Below are 19117 nucleotides of genomic sequence, written 5' to 3' on the forward strand. Positions count from 1 at the left end.
AGATTATACTTTTGTTGTACCTTCGTTTTCAGTGCTTGGGTCTTAGAACTTAACACATTATTAATAAGGTCATTTTCAGGTAGGACAATTATGTTTCAGCTTGCCCAGGACAGTCCCTGTTGTTGTGGCATGTTTATTGATACCCAGTTTTACTCTTTAAACTGTCCCAGTTTAGATGTCATTCTACTTTGGGGGATATAGTTCACCAGTTGCCGGTAGTTCCAACCATTCCTGTGGTTTGCAGGTGCTGGGGACCTCATATGTTCCCTCCTGTCAGAACCTTCTGTTGGGACACCATTTCATTCCCAGTGCTTTCTCTCTAAAGGTTTCCTCTCTAAGTAGCTTAAACTTTAGTGAGTCAGTGTGGAATTCCATAATGGACTAAAGGGTCAGCTTCAAAAGTCTGGAATTAAAGCCTTGTTAGAATTGGTAATTGGTATGGCAGGCTGACTCTTGGAATAAGGGATAGCATCCTGCTTATTAATAAGGGAATTTGGTAATTAGTTTGCACGTAGAATTTGTCCGTGTTTCTACTTCTGGATAACTTTAATGAAATAAAATACAGTGTAACTAGATGTGGCATTTTGGGCTTGCATTATAATACTTTTATGTAAAATCTAAGCATGCCTTATTAATTTCATTCTCACACTAGCATTTTAAAGCATATTAATGCAAGGCCCTTCCAGTTCCAACTCTCAAAACTACTGTGTGTAAGATTGCTTGAGCTTCTTGGTTTTATAGTTGTATACACAATGGTATAGAGACCCTCTTAATCATATGTTCTATTCCATATTATTTAAAACATGAGCTAGGTTCAGGAAGCTGTATTTAGAATGAATTTGGTGCCTGTGTGAAATTAATTGTACATTTAACACTGGTAGTTTTCTCTCAGTAGTTGGAACTTAACAGCAGTGAGGCCTGGAAATGGTGACACAAGATCCATTGAAGCAGTTAAATTGCTTTAGTCACTGGCAACACATGCCATTTAAAATACATTAATGATGAGATTTTGCTGGGTTTTAAAACTGCTTTTCATTTTCATTTGATGAGCTAATTAATTTGGAAGGGACTTGTGGTTTTAGAAAGGTATACAGTGATTCAGGAAAATGGCAGAACTGGACCTTCTGCAGTCCAAATTGGCATTACTCTGTTTTGCAAATGCTCTAGATTAATCACTTGAGTCTTTTGGATTCCTGCCATGCAGATATTGACATTTTTATTGATTTCTTAACCCAAGTAAGGCTTTTAATAAAAAAATGGAGTTTACTATGGGTATGACATAAAGTGGATGTATATTGTTGCTATCTGCCAAGAAAATACAAAGACTATGAGGCATGTCTTTGCCACTTCAGCAGAAGTTTGTGTTAATAAATCTTTCATTTGCATATAACACCTCTAAGCAGAAAAGCAGTGGGTTTGAGATTTGCTGCAATTTTTAAATTACTCATTAATTTTACAGAGTGGATTTACAGCAATGTGTATTATAACATTTTGAGATAACTGTAATTATTTTTTAAATGTTTTTAAAATATACAGATTTCTACCTGGTGTTTGAAGTGGCGATCCTACAAGTGGTACTCTTTGAGTTGATTCATTCATTCATTCATTCATTCAGGGGATCAAGAAACTGTAACATTTAAACATCAGACTTTCTTTAGTGTAGTTTATTTAGGCTGTTAAGGCAGAAACAAAATAAATGCCTACATGTATAAGCTGGTGATTCTTAGACTAGTAAAACAAAAGAGACTTCTTCCATTTGTTGACCTTTTAAAACAGGTGGTGAGTTGTAATTGCACACAAAGGGGAAATGCAGATGATTATCAGTTTTGTACATATTTGTATTTGTTCTGTCTGTGTCCCAGGAACATGCACTCTCAGGCAGCAGAGGCCTTCTCTAAGGAGATGCTGACTCCACTTGCACAGAGGCAGGCTAGCTGTGCTTCGCAGTGTTACCCAGAATTCACATCTGGCCTCCTTTTTCCTGATCCTTCCCCCAGGCTGATGAGCTTCTTCCAGTATTGCAATCTCTTTACTACCTCATATCCATGTAATTGTTGCTCTCTCTGATTGGCTTTCCCTTCTCCACATAATATATTAAAATCTAATATTTGAAGTTTTGTATTTTAAACCGTTTTGATTTTAGCATTTTAGCTGTAGACTTTGGATCCCATAACTAAAATTGGACTTATTTTTTCCATCAACAAGTATAATTCTGCTTTTTAAAAAATGATATATTAGACAACTCCATGTATAGCGTGGCCTTAGGGTCAGTGGAGGATTCAATAAGCCAAAAGTAAATTTTTTAAACATGATTTCTGCTTCTTAGAAGTGTATGCTCTGCTTGGGAAAGTTCACAGATTTTACAAACGCATGCTGTCTCTACGGTTCTGACTTTAAGCACAAAAGGATTTAAGAGAGGTTAGCCCACACTCAAGTAAAGTAAATCCTTTCACCGAAGGCCTAGGCTTTCAGCAAGACCCCTAGGATGGGGCCACATTTGGAGATGGAAGGATAGGACAGAGAATAATATAGGCAGGGAGATCAGCACTGGCCCCAGAAGTAGCTGAGGAATGTAGATTTCCTATTCTGGGAAGCAGTGATCTAACCTGGAATATGAAGGTGAGCACACCTACTTCTGAGCTGTTCTGAGGAACAGAAAGAAACAAAACACTGAGTCCCATGCTTAGCACATGGAGAGCACTCAGGAACAGCAGAAGTAGCTATTGTTACAGGAATAGTTACAGTGAGAGGAGTGGTTAGTGCCCGAGTGTTGTTGGGCTGCGACTCAGGGCATGAGGAGACTTAGGCTTTCCCATGGGTGAAACTGACACCATGTCCTCTCCCAGACTCAGGGCCTTCCTGGCTAGACCACTGTTTTCCCTCCCAATCTCCAGCTGGACACCTGTAGGCGAGTCACCTCATCTGTCTGGGAATGAAGATCTTGATACTTGTGTTACAGGATTGGTGAATGCATAGTAACTGTGTAATTAATAAACTTGAGCCATATATGATTCCAAATTCCTAGGCCAGAAGATTCAGAGAGTGGGACCATAAGGGAAATGGGCCAGTGACATAAGGAAGCTGATCAGGGAGCCAGGGTGAATTTGATTTTATAAGAATTTGAGGACAGAGCTGAAAAACAGATACGGTAGAGGCCCAATTTGTAAATCAGAACACAGAGGATGCTGTTACTGAAAAAAAAAAAAAAAAAAAAAAAAAAANAAAAAAAAAAAAAAAAAAGTTTTGTTAACAGATTTATCTCCATGTGGCCCTTTGGTAGGCAGTGAACATTTTGTTTCAGAAATAGTCATTTGAACATTGACTGGTATTGCTATAGAATTGTAATTATTTTATTTTTAAATAAATATTATAACTAAAAACAGCCAAAGTTGAAAAATCTTAAAATTTAATCATTCACCTATCTGTCTTTGTGCTATCAACTTTGTCTTTATACTATTTTACATCCAAAAGACCTCTTGTACTGAGATTTTTCAAAAAATTCTTTTGAAGAATTATAAAAGTTATAAAAGATATATAAAAGATATAAGATATAAAAGTTATATGATCTGTTACCCCTCATTTTGTTGAAGAAACAACGCAATGACTTCTGCTTCTTTTAAAAACACGTATACCTTACATAAACAGTCATTTTGATTAAGCTAAAGACTTAGCTTATTTTGTCTTTCTGTTAGTTCCAAGACCATCACTGGCTTTATTAAGATTACCAGTTAATTGAAAAGAGTTTCTATTCTGACTGTCAAAATTGGTCCAGCCAGAAGCTATAGAAGATAAGGCCTGTTCCCTTAAAAAGTTTACCTTCTACTTGAGAAGATAAGACTAACCCACATAAAACAATTAGATAACTGAGTAAGACTGTAATTAATTGTGTTAAATTACAAGGTAGACAATATAAATACTGTAAGAGAAGAGAGAACACTGAGGGTTAGCCTAGTGTGGCTCATGAATGGTTTGGAACTTATGAGTGTTTTGTAGAAAGCTGAGTTTCTCTTTTATGTAATTTATTATTTTGTTTCTTTTCTTATTTTTCCGATCTAATTGTCCCCATTCACACACACATAATTTCATATGCAGATAAAGCACTAGTTTAAAAAAGGCCCCAAGAAGAAGTTATTTTCCTACAGGACAAGATAGAAAATAATAAAGTCATTGCATAATAGTCAGTGGGGCAATTCTCCTTAAAAATTTAATTTTAAAATAATTATGGAATTATTAAAATTTCTGACTAGAAGAGTTACTATTCTTTGTTTGCTCTGGGGGATGTGATGTGTCCCAGGGCAATAGCTTTGCCCCAGCATGCTGATGGATCTCCAAGAAGCTTTCTTTCTAACTCCTGGATCAACCCTGGATTGCATTTTTCCCCTCAACCCAAGCAGTGCCAGAGTTAAGGATAAAAAAAAAATGAGGAAAATTGTTTTTTTTTTGTTTAAAGTTATCCTGAAATACTGAAGAACCAGCACAGTATATGGGAAAGAATGATTGAGAAGTTACGCTTAGGATTGATAGGTTTCACATTATGTGATTCAACTTGCATATCTTTTAAAATTCAATGCAATTTACTAGACAGTTATTAACAAAGTTATATAACTACATCTTTAGCTCTGTAGTATAGGAAGTCAGCAAGCTCTATAGTGTGCTTAATATGAAGCTACCATATCTACAGTTGAGAAACATAGTTTTCACACCAAATTGTGCCACTTAAGTACCATTATAATACATGATAAATTAAAATTTATTAGCATCATTATTTTCACTGAACTATAAAGGATCGCTAGTGTAATTTATAGGAGCTCAGTGCTTACCATTAAGTTTTTCATTGCTGGAGAAAACTGATTAATTTTGTTGTAGTTTACATTGGACACAGATGTAGATTGTGGATTTGTATATTTACTTGGAGGAAATATTTTGGTAGTAGTGAAAATGTTTGGCAAAAAGAGTGTTGTGAAAACTGTATTGTATGTTATTATGGCCCTGTGATTTCACAAGTAGAGACTCCATTGCTTTAAAGGCAGATGTAACCCGTTACATTGAATTATTTGGAACCTTTAACCTGACTTTGACAGCTTCATTTTACAGAAAATGGAAATTTGTTTTCTTTACATGTAGCTGTTTTGGTCACTGTAGGTTTATCTACATTGCAAATAACAGGAGAATGTGAAACAGAAGGAATCATCTGAATAATTTCAGTCACAAAGTGCTTTGAGTGAGGTCAATTATTCTGGAGATTATGGGGATCACTGCTTCAGATTTGTACTCTTATGTGAATACTTATACAAGACCTAAATTATCATTTTAATTACATTGACGGGCTTTAAAATTAACAGAAGACTTTGAGAAATGTTTTCTTCCCTATGGGTGTGGGGATGCAGCCTTCTGAAGCTGTATTTTGAGAGGGCAGCTGGCTATCTTTGACAGTTTCCCAGTGTATCTTGGGCATCACATTCATTTGGTTGTGTTATCAGTTAAACGACTCGGAGTGACGTTCATTCTGTTTCTTCTGTGATAGGATTATCTTTCAACAAATCATAAGTGATTAGAGTATTGCAGTGACACATTTGTGATGGTATTTCTTTTTGTTATTCTTTCATGAAGAAATAATTTCAGCCTGAAATGTATTTATTGAACGGGGGCTAATGTAAACTGTACAACATTCCAGGCAGTGTTTAGAACACTTTTCATACATGAACTCGTTTGATCATTGCAACAGTCCTGTGGTGTAAGTACCATACATAATATTTGGGGGATAGGTACTATTTTGATGGCTGTTTTACAGGTGAGGAAACTGAGGCACAGAGGACATGCAGTGCTAGCTCACATCTTGTGGTGCCAAGTATTTCTGTGGGTGATTCCTAAATTAGAAAGTGGACAAACTATTGAATTTTTTTGTTCTACTCTGGTATTAAGAAAACCATTTCACAGCTATCAATAAAAGTTCTGTCTGTGATTGATTTTGCTGTTTTTATTAATATTCTATTACTTATGTCTATAAATTATGTGTTTTATCTATAAATTATATATTTAAATTTTCATTTCTTCCCTGTCTCCCAGTTTGTCATTTCTCTTTTGGATAGCTTTAAAATTTCCTTCAAAAGTCTGTAAAACATTTATGCTCTGCCTTTACTCTGGCATTTAGGGTTGACATTCTTTCCTAGGAAGTGATAACCTTCCTCTCTGTCTTCTAAAGTTTATGTTAATAAGGCTATGATTCTAAACTTCTTAGAGGAAGGGAGGTTGACTTTGCAGATCTTATTCATAATTCAATCACAGTCTTGTAGAGCCTGTGAAACTCACCTTTGATCTCTCAAAGACTAACATCTAAGTTAGAGACACCTTTGTCTTCGAAAGCGCAGTGAATTTGGGGACTATAGTCCTTTAAAAGAGAATAGCTTTCCCATAAAACTATTCCTTATATGTAGTACATTTGCAGGCTGGTGGTCAAGTAAACAACTTGTAGATATAAGTGGATCACCTGTAATCCATCTGAACTAGAATAATCTTTTATTTTTTTCAATTGATAACATTATAATTGTATGTATTTGTGGGAGTATGTTTGGTATTTTGATACATGCATACAATGTAAAATGATCAAATCAGGGTAATTGGGACATCAGTCACATCAAACATTATAATTTCTTTGTGTTGAGAATATTCCAAATCTCCTCTTTTGAAATATACAATAAATTATTAATAACTATAGTCAACCTACTGTGCCGTCAAACTCTAGAACTTATTTCTTCTGTCATTTGTACCCATTAACCATATCTTCTCTTTATTTCCCCTCCTTCTTACTCTTCCCAAGCCTCTGGTAAATACCATTCTACTCTCTACCTCCATGAGATTAACCTTTTTAGCTCTCACATATGAGTGCATGTGACATTTGTCTTTTTGTGCCTGATTTATTTCATGATATCCTCCAGTTCCATCCATGTTGCTGCAAATGACAGTTATTTTCTTTCTGTGGGTGAGTAATATTCTATTATGTGTACTTACCACATTTGAAAAATCTATTCATCCATTGATGAACTCTTAGGTTGATTCCATATTTTGGCTATTGTGAATAGCACTGTGATAAACATGGGTATGCAGGTATTTCTTCAATACATTGATTTTCTTTCTTTTGGTTATATACCCAGCAGAGAGATTGCTGGATAATATAGTAGTTCTATTTTTAGCTTTTTTGAGAAATCTTCATGCTGTTTTCCATAATGTGGCTGTACTAATTTACATTTCCACCAACACACTTTTTTCACATCTACACCAGCTTCTGTTTTTATTTTTTTGTCCTTTTTATGATAGCCATTTTAACTGGGATACAACGATATCCTCCTGTGGTTTTGATTAGTATTTCCCTGATGAGTAGTGATGCTGAGCATTTTTTCATGTACTTGTTGGCCATTTGTATATCTTCTTTTGAAAATGTCTGTTTAGATCATTTGCACATTTTTAAATTGATTTTTTTTTTTTTGCTGTTGAGTTTCTCCCATTCTGTAGGCTTTCTCTTTTCACTCTGTTGATTGTTTCTTTTGCTATGTAGAAGGTTTTTACAAATGTAATCCCATTTATTTATTTTTGTTATTGTGGCATGTGCTTTTGAAATGTTATCCTAAAAAATCTTGCCCAGATGAATGTCTTTAAGTGTGAATTGTTTCCCCAGTGTTTTCTTCTAGTAGTTTCATAGATTAGGTCTTACATTTAAGTCTTTAATCCATTTTGATTTGATTTTTTTGTATATGGTGAGAGATAGGGGTCTAGTTTCACTCATTGCGTATGGATATCTGGTTTTCCCAGCACTGTTTATTGAAGAGACTGTCCTTTCCTTAATGTATGCTCTTGATGCCTTTGTTGAAAATGAGTTAGCTGTAAATGCTTTATTTCTGGGTTCCCTAATTTGTCATTGGTCTATGTTTCTGTTTTGATGCCAGTACCATGCTGTTTTGGTTACTATAGCTTTGTAGTAAATTTTGAAGTCAGGTAGTGTGATGATGCCTACAGCTTTGTTCTTTGTGCTCAGTATTGCTTTGGCTATTTGGGGTCTTTTTTTGTGGTTCCATATAAATCTTAGGATTTCATTTTCTATTTCTGTGAAGAATGTAATTGATAAGGATTGCATTAAATCTGCAGATCGTTTTGGATAGTATGGACATTTTAACAATATTAATTCTTCTAATGCATGAACATAGTATGGCTTTCCATTGTTTTGATGTATCTTCTTCAGTTTCATTAGTGCTTTATCATTTTTATTGTAGAGATAGTTAACTTCTTTGGTTACACTTATTCCTAGTTAGTTTTATAGCTGTCATAAATTGGATTGCTTTCTTGATTTCCTTTTCTCGTTGTTTACTGTTGGTGTATAGGAATGATACTAATTTCTGTGTGTTGATTTTGTATCTTGTACTTTACTGAATTTGTTTATCAGTTCTAAAAGTTTGTTGATGGAGTCTTTAGATTTTTCTAAATATAAGATCATGTCATCTACAAACAAGGACAGTTTGACTTATTTTTTTTCCCTTTCTCTCTTTCTGTTACCTAATTACTCTGGGTAGGACTTCTAGTACTATGTGGAATAAAAGTGGTAAAAATGGACATCCTTGTCTAGTTTTCAAATCTTAGAGGAAAGACTTTCAATTTTTTCCCATCATCTGAACTAGAATTCTTATTGATGTTTTTCTATATGTGACTTTCTTTTTTCTTTGGCTGCCTTAAAGCTTTTCTGTTTAATTGGTTTTCAGCAATGATATATCCAGGGGTGTGTGTGTGTGTGTGTGTGTGTGTGTGTGTGTGTTGGATCCTGCTTGAGCTTCTTATTTTTGAGATGCTTAATTTGGAAAATTCTAGGACCTTATTTCTTCAGATACTTTGCTGCCCTATTATCTCTCCCGTTTTTCCTACAGGGACTTTGTTTACACATAAGTTAGACAACAGCTGTTAGATCCTCTGTTTAAAAAAAAAAAATATATATATATATATATATTAACAGAGCATCTAAAAAATATATATTTTATCAGAGCATTGTGAATATATATACATATAAGTATATATGTATATATATATATATATATATATATATATATATATATATATATATATTCTCTTTTGTTTCCTTGTGTTTTTATTTGGATAATTTCTGTTGACCTATCTGCAAGTTTACAGATTCTTTTCTTCACTGTATTTAGTCTGCTTATTACTCTATCAAGGAATTCATCATCTCTGATGTAGGGTTTTTTTTTTAAACATTATTTCCTTTGGACTATATTTTATAATTACCATCTTTCTGTGGAAATATACCATCTGATCATGTACATTGTCCACTTCTTCCATTAGATCTTTTAATGTCTTAATCATAGTTGTTCTAATCTCCCCATTTAATAGTTAACATCTTCTGAGTCACTTCCAGAGTCTGGCTCTATTGATTGCTTTATCTTTTGACAATGTGTTTTGTTTTGTTTTGCTTCTTACTTTTTTGGTATGACCTGCAATTTTTATTGGGTGTGAAAATCATGGTTAATAGAGACTGAAGTAAATAATGTGCTCAGAAACGGGCATGTCTCTTCTTCTAGGTCATTAGTGTTGGGAAGATTGAGTTAGTAATTGGGCCAGGTTTGGGATTTGTGTTGCCATTGTTACCTTCATTGTACCACTGGTTTCAAATTTCTCCACTGGTGGGCGACTGTCACCTTGTGTTTAGTGTATTGAGGAGGCAGGTAGTATCCTAGAGGGTTTACTCAGAGTTCCTGCTCTGCCTTCAGCTGTCAGCTATGAATGCCAGTGTCAGATAGGGGCCTCTTCCCGTGTTCTTGTCCCTCCTGTAATACTAGACTGCTTGCTTCTTGGTACTAGGCTTCTGGTGGGGTCAGGGGAAATTTTGATCCTGTTGCTCAGTTTTAGGCAGCCCTGTGCACCTGGGCCTCAAGAATGGGCCTTCTCACCTGTCCTAACCTCCCCTCCTGCCTGTGGCAGCCGAACTCTGCCTGTATCTGTTTTGAATTTGGGCAGGTGATAGTTTTCTGTCACTCTCCTGGTCATAGCAGAGCTCTGCTTTTGTTGGTGCAGACTCCTGATCACAAGAGGTTCTGCTACTGCCATCCCTAGGGCAGTGGAGCTTTGCCTGGTTCCAGAGGTGGATGGATCCTGCTTCTACCCTTTTCCCAGTGGCCCATCGGAAGAATTAATATTGTTAAAATGTCCTTTTTCCCAGTGGCCCTGCTATACCCCCCGTTTTTCTCATGAACACCCATGGAGAAGATTTATAAATGAGTACAAACTCTTCCTGTGTCTGGCATTCCCCATTACCCTAGACGGATACACTAGGCCACACTTGGCTTTTAGGAATTCCTTAAAATTTTATCTGATTTCCTCTTACCTGCTTCCATGGTGGCCACATCTTCCTATGCTCTACCAAACCTAAAACAGTTTCTGTGTCTGATTTCTCCTTGGAGGAGCTTGTCACTCTTTGGAATTCAGTTCCCTTGGTTTCTCTGTGACCATGGCTCTCTGGTGGATATAAGAATGGTTATGATTTTATAGATTGTTGGGCTTTTTCTTGTTAGGATAGAAGCGACATTCTGTTTTGGCTTTCTGTATTGTAAACCACCATGTGAATCTTACTTGCCCCCACTTCATGACTTTTTAAGTCATAGGTAAGCTCCTAAGCCATTGCAGATCTGAGACCTCATAGACTCTGCTAAGCTGGGGTAGGGGTGAGCTTTTGGAATACAGAATACAGTAGGTGGCGTGACAGAAGAGGAGGGCCCACGGAGGAGAGGCATCCACAGGCCAAGGGGTTCCTGTTACTTACAATAAAAGGCCCTTCCACATGAGCAAGAAGCAGCATTTAACCGTACTTAGCTTTTCTTTCTGTTATTTTATTCTTTTTCAATTCATTTTATTTCATAAAATGACCTTCAGTGTGACTGTTTTGTTCCAAATCCCCCTTGTTCTTCTTTTTTTCTCATCTTGGAGTGCACATCAAAGTTTTAAAGATGTGTGAAAAACCTTGCAAGGTAGCCCTTATGTGCCTGGCATGACTTATTCTTTCAATTCAGAGTTATTGTTATCGAGCTGAAGAAAGGTCAGGCCTTGCTGTGCTCCTTTAATGGACTTCAAATTCTTTCTTGGGGTTTTTTGTTTTGTTTTGTATTGTTTTGTAAAAGAGAAACTTTTTTAACCCACAGTTTCTCAACTCTCTAATTCTAGATCCTCTTTGATAAACATGAAGATCCCCTACCTTTCTTTAATGTTATTTATATTTCAAATTAAATAACTTGATTCAAGGAAACCAGAGGGATAAATGGCTGCTTTGTTTTCATTGCTACATCCTCTCCCCATTCTAAGCTACCCCATGCCTACTCTCCAGCCCCACACCAGAATCATTGCCTAGACTTGATCACTGTTTTGCCAGGATATTGAATCTGGATATTGAAGCATCATTTTCTCATGATGTTTATTGAGGAATAATCAAACAGAAAACGGGAACAAATGAGTCTTAACAGACAGGAGTCTTTCAAGTGGAGGTCTTTCAAGTCTTTCAAATGGAAGAGGAAACAGGGCAGGGCATTAACTGTCTGTGTGCCCTTGGGCAAGACTGCAACTCCTCAACTTGGTTTCTTGTTCCTCTTCTCCGGAGTGAGCTAAATCAATTGAATCAGTGCCAGACACTTTGTTGCCAGCAGAAGAAATGAGTATCACCTATTCCGTTTCCCATTTCAGGATGAGAATTTATGAAATTGCCCATGCCCGTTTATGAAATTGCTACTCCTCAAGTATCCCAGATGGTAATTTTAGTGGCCTCCTGTTTTTAGTGACAGCTTTCTATTAAATAAAGTAGGCAGATATGTTAGAAGGATATATATTTTTCCATAGGACTCAATATGGCTATTTATATTTTTAATGCTAAATATGAGTTCTATAAACATTTTTATTTTTCCTGAATTTGCTGTGGTGCAGAATGTTTCCCTAGCCTCTTTCTAGTTCATTGTTTTACCTAAAATCATTCCTGGTATGAAATTGTTATCCTGTAAATAAGTATTGGCTAATGTACAAATGAATCTTTGTTTCTTTCTAGTTCTAAATGTTATGATTATCAAGAAATGCAAAATTTCAAGGTTGATATGGAGTAGGTTCTTTTGCAAGCTGGTTTTCTTCCAGTCCAGACATTTTTTGTGTGTTCTTTCTCTTGAGGTAACAAAGTGCTAATAGAGTAGTGGAATTGCACCACGTTTCCCTTTTGTTGTATTCACCACTCAGAAGCTTTGGGTGATGAGTACTCCTTCACAATATAACAGCCAACTCTGAGAAATTATTTATACTATTTTTTTTTTTTTTTGATACGGAGTCTCACAGTGTTGCCCAGGCCGTAGCGCAGTGGTGCGATCTCAACTCACTGCAATCTCCGGCCTCTGGGTTCAAGCAGTTCTCCTGCCGCAGCCTTCGGAGTAGCTGGGACTACAGGCGTGCACCACCATGCCCAGCTAATTTTTTTTGTATTCTTAGTAGAGACGGGGTTTCATCAGTTGGCCAGGATGGTCTTGATCTCCTGACCTCATGATCCACCCACCTCAGCCTCCCAAAGTGTTGGGATTACAGGCATGAGCCACCATGCCTGGCCTATACTATTTTTAAAAAGTATTTTGAAGTACAACTATCTCAGCAGAAACCTGCATTTTTTTCCTCTGGTTTTAGATTGTTAATGCATCTGAGTAGTATGCATTTAATGTTCTCCCAGTTAGAAAGCTATATGTATAGCACATGTAGTTTGAATGATTTTAACTGTCTAGTTTAAACTAACTTGAATTACAAGACAGCTTAGACAATAGATCCCAGCCCTGTCCTCCTGACCAGCTACTCAGCTTAGGCAAATATTTGATCACTGCCAGGCTGAACAATGAAAGCCAAGTTGAAATGAGTAAGAGTGGGATAAAGATTCCAGGAGTTAGGCAATTTGGGGCTCAGTCTCCTGCCATTGAACCCCAGTTCCCCTTCTCTCCCACACAAATGCTTCTTTCCTCCCCTTCCTTTTCACCTGGCTGTGGAGGACCAGTTCACCAGCTTCTCCTGTAGTCACATCCACTTGTTGCTCCTAGGAAGAGATTCTGGTCCACCCATTAATGAGTACAAGCTCACACCTGTTCTCTTCCTTATTGGTCTCTAAACAAGCACACTCCTCTATTGGTGTTTTCTGATCACTTTATCTGCTAGTGAAGAAGGAGAAACAGATTCAGGCCTTGGTGTGCTATGGAGAGGACAGACTGTTCTAGGCAACAGCAGATGGAGTGGGTGGAAGAGACAGGAAGTCTCTGCTAAGGGGTGTCCTTGGTGTGGTTATATCTGCCCATACTTGGGTGGTCATCATGTTCATGCATCTGCAACTCATGACCAGAAGTCACCAGTCAAAGCCTGGGCTGGTTTGTGAAAAGCATGGCAATGTTTTTAAAGCCATAGTATGGTGTTTAAGCTGCTGTCTGTTCTACACGCATTGGTATGTGAGCATGTGTGTATGTTATTAACTTACTTTGCTATTAGGCCTTTTCCCTCTTATTAAAAAAGAAACCTATGAATCTGACATATATCATTTATACCAAATTAGAAAGTGTAACAAAATTAATTAGCATGTAGAATGAAAGAATAGAAGATTACAATGTTGAGAAAATACTATATATATTTTCATTAATCAGTGGATAAACATCTCCATATATATTTTTGTAATTGTTCTACTAGTGTCGTCTTTGAGACACAATATGTAAAGATTATAAAATTCCCTTACTGACTCAGTATGTTGCCTTTATGAAAGGTAAATGTGTCTTTTAAAAACTAAAGATATCCTTCATTTTGAAGAATAGAAAATTTAGACATTTGTTTCATGTCTTTTGCATGGCTGATTACAAAACTAATTTCATGCTAACTCACTCACTTGATATAATACAATCTATGCTTCAGGGATTTGGAATGGCTATAATATAATGTATCTTACAGATACAATTACCACAGTTTTTATGTATTTTGCACTTTATTATTTTGAGGATATAGTTGTAAAGAAATACTCTACTTTGTGGCTTTTATGTTTTGTCTTGGCACTCAGATCACAAAAGCCTCTATGGTTCATTTTGAAACTTTGAGGAAAATGATACCCATTTGAGTTAAAGTTTAAGTTTAATTACCATCTGCAAATTGCTTTTGGAAATATAGTCAGAAAGTAAAAGTGGTTTTAAATTTCAGAGATAGACTATAGCATAATAGCTTTTTAAAATACAGAGATTTTCTATCCAGAGCAGGAAAATTAGAATTGCCTTTGTATAATATTTAACAATGTTCTTTTCTTTGTCATGAAAGTGATATAATTCCAACTCCCATCCCTATTTCTTATTTATGAATACAGTGACTTACTGAAAATTTGTCATAGATTTTATACACATCCTGAAAGGTAGTATCATCTTTTAGGTTCAAAATTGCGAAAGATCTTTTGAGGTAATTTGAGCTTTTTTTTTTCCCCCCAAATAATAAATGTATCTATACAAGGAAGGACTTAAATATACACACAGATGTAGAAGTCAGCCCCTTAAGATGAGAACATATTACCTTAAGCAGGAGAGTTGAACAGTGCCTTATTGGTGATGCTGACTTCTTTAGAAATAAATGCTGCATGAAGTTTTAAACTTAGTCCTTTTAATAATCTATTAACATTAAGGTACTAGGTGACATTGTTCTAAGCATTGGTCAAGTGTATAGTAGTAGGTTTTAATAAATCCAACTCTGCAATTTTAGGAGCTCCTCCAGCTATAATTTAGGCCGACATCTCAGACTTACTACAGCTGAAACAGTAAAACCACATCTATCTGATATATAATGATGACTGATCTAGTATGAGACTTTGAAGGGAGGAATTTCTGCTGGAATTCCCATTTAACAGATACTTAATTGGTTTGTACTTAGTTGTTTCTCATCATTTGTTACAAATAGTTTCCAGAAATAGTCCAAGTAGTCAGAAAATGGTTTTTAAACTTTAGTGTACATCCCCCCATCACATGGGGTGCTACCTTGAATGCAAATTTCCTGGGGCCCCAGGGAACTGGTTCCATGGGCCTAGGAATCTTTATTATAACCAGGTAACCCAGGTGATTCTGAGGCAGATGGTCTGGTGACAAGCAGCATTGGTATAGGAGGTATACATAGAAATAGGGCCTGTTTCATGATGTATGATCTGTATAGTTGCACAGGCTTCACACTGACTCAAAAGAGCCCTGGGCTTCACTTAACTCTTCTGTTACCTTCTTGAAATTCTTAGTAGTTTTTAATCAAGGAGTCCTGCATTTTCACTTTTCCCTGGGCCCTGAAAATTCTTTCTTTCCTTTTATTTTTTAGAGACAAGATCTCATTCTTTTGCCCAGGTTGGTGTGCTTTGGCAAGATCATAGCTCATTGCAGCCTCAGTCTCCTGGGCTCAAGCAGTTTTTCCATCTCAGCCCTCTGAATAGCTAGGACTACAGGCATGAACCACCATATCTGGCTAATTATTATTATTATTTTTTGAGACAGAGTCTTGCTCTGTTACCCAGGCTGGAGTGCAGTGGTGTGATCTCAGCTCACTGCAACCTTTGCCTCCCAAATTTAAGCGATTCTTCTGCCTCAGCCTCTCAAATAGCTGGGATTATAGGCGCCCGCCACCACTCCTGGCTAATTTTTGCATTTTCAGTAGAGACGGGGTTTCACCATGTTGGCCAGGCTGGTCTCAAACTCCTAACCTCAGGTGATCTGCCCACCTCGTCCTCCCAAAGTGCTGGGATTCCAGGCGTGAGCCACTTCGCCAGGCCAAAAAAATTTTTTTTTTAGAGATGGGATCTCACTGTATTGCCCAGGTTGGTCTCAAATGCCTTGCCTCAAGCAATCCTCCAGTCTTGGCTTCCCAAAGGGCTGAGTTCATAGGTGTGAACCCCTGTGCCTGGCCTGAAATTGTTCTTCTTGATAAATATGAATTGCACTTATTCAATAATAATTTCATACCTGTTGGATTAAGCTGTCAACTTTAAGGCCACTTCTGAGCTTTAGAGATTAATGAGTATCATTCATCACAGGACCTGGAATAGGAAATCTTAATAGTATGATTTTTTTCCAAGGAAATTGTATTTCTGTTTTTAATTTTCAAGCAATTAAAGCAGAGAACATAGAAACCTGTATTTATGTTATTCTAATACAGTGTCTTTTTTTCTCCCAGGATGGTACAAAACAGAAACGGGAACGAAAAAAGACAGTCTCATTCAGCAGCATGCCGACAGAGAAGAAGATCAGCAGTGCAAGTGATTGTATTAATTCAATGGTTGAGGGTTCAGAACTCAAAAAGGTTCGCTCCAACTCTAGAATTTATCATAGGTACTTTTTACTGGATGCCGACATGCAGAGCCTAAGGTGGGAGCCGTCAAAGAAGGATTCTGAGAAAGCTAAGATCGACATTAAATCCATCAAGGAAGTCAGAACAGGAAAAAACACAGACATATTCCGCAGCAATGGCATTTCTGACCAGATATCTGAAGATTGTGCATTTTCTATCATATATGGAGAGAATTATGAGTCACTGGATTTGGTTGCCAACTCCGCAGATGTTGCAAACATCTGGGTTACGGGACTGCGGTACCTAATTTCTTATGGAAAACATACACTTGATATGCTAGAAAGTAGCCAAGATAACATGAGGACTTCTTGGGTTTCACAAATGTTTAGTGAAATCGATGTAGATAACCTTGGACATATAACTCTGTGTAATGCTGTGCAATGTATCAGAAACCTCAATCCTGGTTTAAAAACGAGCAAAATTGAGCTTAAGTTCAAAGAATTGCATAAATCAAAGGACAAAGCTGGTACTGAGGTCACAAAGGAAGAATTTATTGAGGTTTTTCATGAGCTTTGTACTAGACCTGAAATTTATTTCCTTTTAGTTCAGTTTTCAAGCAATAAAGAATTCCTTGATACCAAGGACCTTATGATGTTTCTTGAGGCAGAACAGGGTGTGGCACACATAAATGAGGAAATAAGCCTTGAAATTATTCACAAATATGAGCCATCCAAAGAGGGTCAGGAAAAGGGCTGGCTCTCCATAGACGGGTTTACTAATTACCTTATGTCACCTGACTGTTATATATTTGATCCAGAACATAAGAAGGTCTGTCAGGATATGAAGCAACCTCTGTCTCATTACTTTATAAACTCCTCTCATAATACATACTTAATAGAGGATCAGTTCCGAGGTCCCTCAGATATTACAGGATATATTCGAGCTCTTAAAATGGGTTGTCGGAGTGTTGAATTAGATGTATGGGATGGGCCCGACAATGAACCTGTAATTTACACGGGCCACACCATGACTTCTCAGATAGTCTTCCGCAGTGTCATTGATATTATTAATAAGTATGCATTCTTTGCTTCAGAGTATCCTCTTATATTGTGTTTAGAAAACCACTGTTCCATTAAACAGCAGAAGGTAATGGTTCAGCACATGAAGAAACTCTTAGGAGACAAGCTCTATACAACGTTACCCAATGTTGAGGAATCTTATCTACCATCCCCGGATGTCCTGAAGGGGAAAATACTAATTAAAGCAAAGAAGCTGTCCTCAAACTGCTCTGGGGTAGAAGGAGATGTTACTGATGAAGATGAAGGAGCAGAAATGTCTCAGAGGATGGGAAAAGAGAACGTGGAGCAACCCAACAATGTGCCTGTGAAGCGATTTCAGCTTTGTAAAGAACTCTCTGAACTGGTCAGCATCTGCAAATCAGTTCAGTTCAAAGAATTTCAGGTGTCCTTTCAGGTTCAGAAGTACTGGGAAGTCTGTTCCTTTAATGAAGTGCTTGCCAGCAAGTATGCCAATGAAAATCCAGGAGACTTTGTAAATTACAACAAACGTTTTCTTGCTAGGGTTTTTCCCAGTCCAATGAGAATTGACTCCAGTAACATGAACCCTCAAGATTTTTGGAAATGTGGTTGCCAAATTGTAGCCATGAACTTTCAGACACCAGGACTGATGATGGACCTGAATATCGGCTGGTTTAGGCAGAACGGAAACTGTGGCTATGTCCTCCGGCCGGCCATCATGAGGGAGGAGGTCTCCTTCTTCAGCGCCAATACAAAAGACTCTGTCCCAGGGGTCTCACCTCAGCTTCTTCACATTAAAATCATCAGTGGGCAGAACTTCCCCAAGCCCAAAGGATCAGGTGCCAAAGGTGATGTGGTGGATCCTTATGTCTATGTTGAAATCCATGGAATCCCTGCTGATTGTGCAGAACAAAGGACAAAAACAGTGCACCAGAATGGAGATGCTCCCATTTTTGATGAAAGCTTTGAATTTCAAATTAACCTGCCTGAACTGGCCATGGTGCGCTTTGTAGTGCTGGACGATGACTACATCGGGGATGAATTCATAGGCCAGTACACAATTCCCTTTGAATGTTTACAGACGGGCTACCGCCACGTCCCCCTGCAGTCCTTGACTGGAGAGGTCCTTGCACATGCTTCTTTATTTGTCCATGTGGCTATTACTAACAGAAGAGGAGGAGGGAAGCCTCATAAAAGGGGCCTTTCTGTGAGAAAAGGGAAGAAATCCAGGGAATATGCATCTTTGAGAACATTGTGGATTAAAACTGTAGATGAGGTGTTCAAGAATGCCCAGCCCCCTATACGGGATGCCACAGATCTCAGAGAAAACATGCAGGTGTGTGCTTGTGTTTAATTATTTACTCAATGGCTTTCCTACTTAGTACATGTCCATAGTTTATAAATATGTTGGTCTTTTTAATAATAGTATATTAATTTTAAGTATTTTTAAAATTCCAATTAGTTATTAGAAAGTTTACCACTAGTCTCTTTTTTTATCATTTAAATTCTTAAAGGTACAGTTGGCGTTGAAAATATTGATTACATATTAGGGTAAGTGAGTCTTGTTGCTTTGTTATACACCTTCGTCCCAGTCCCTGTTAATGATTGCTGAACAGTTCCTTGTTTTTCCTAACAGTATACATGGGAATCTCTGGGATTTCTGAATATTATTTAGCCGGAACACAAATTGATGATCTATCAAAATAAAAAGGATATAGATCAAAGTAAAATGGGTGTTATCCAGT

At 37.2% G+C, this 19117-nt stretch overlaps 1 protein-coding gene across 1 annotated transcript in view; it reads left to right on the top strand.

Moving 5' to 3' along the window:
* The window catches only part of PLCL2 (phospholipase C like 2), a 195322-nt gene that overhangs the window by 96312 nt on the left and 79893 nt on the right, over positions 1-19117 (top strand). The window contains exon 2 of the mRNA XM_017522520.2: positions 16222-18708. Coding sequence (XP_017378009.1) covers positions 16222-18708 — 2487 coding nt within the window. The remainder of the gene's footprint in view (positions 1-16221; positions 18709-19117) is intronic.

This window comes from Cebus imitator, unplaced genomic scaffold (genome assembly GCF_001604975.1).
Source record: "Cebus imitator isolate Cc_AM_T3 unplaced genomic scaffold, Cebus_imitator-1.0 Scaffold24, whole genome shotgun sequence".
NCBI classification, from domain to species: domain Eukaryota; kingdom Metazoa; phylum Chordata; class Mammalia; order Primates; family Cebidae; genus Cebus; species Cebus imitator.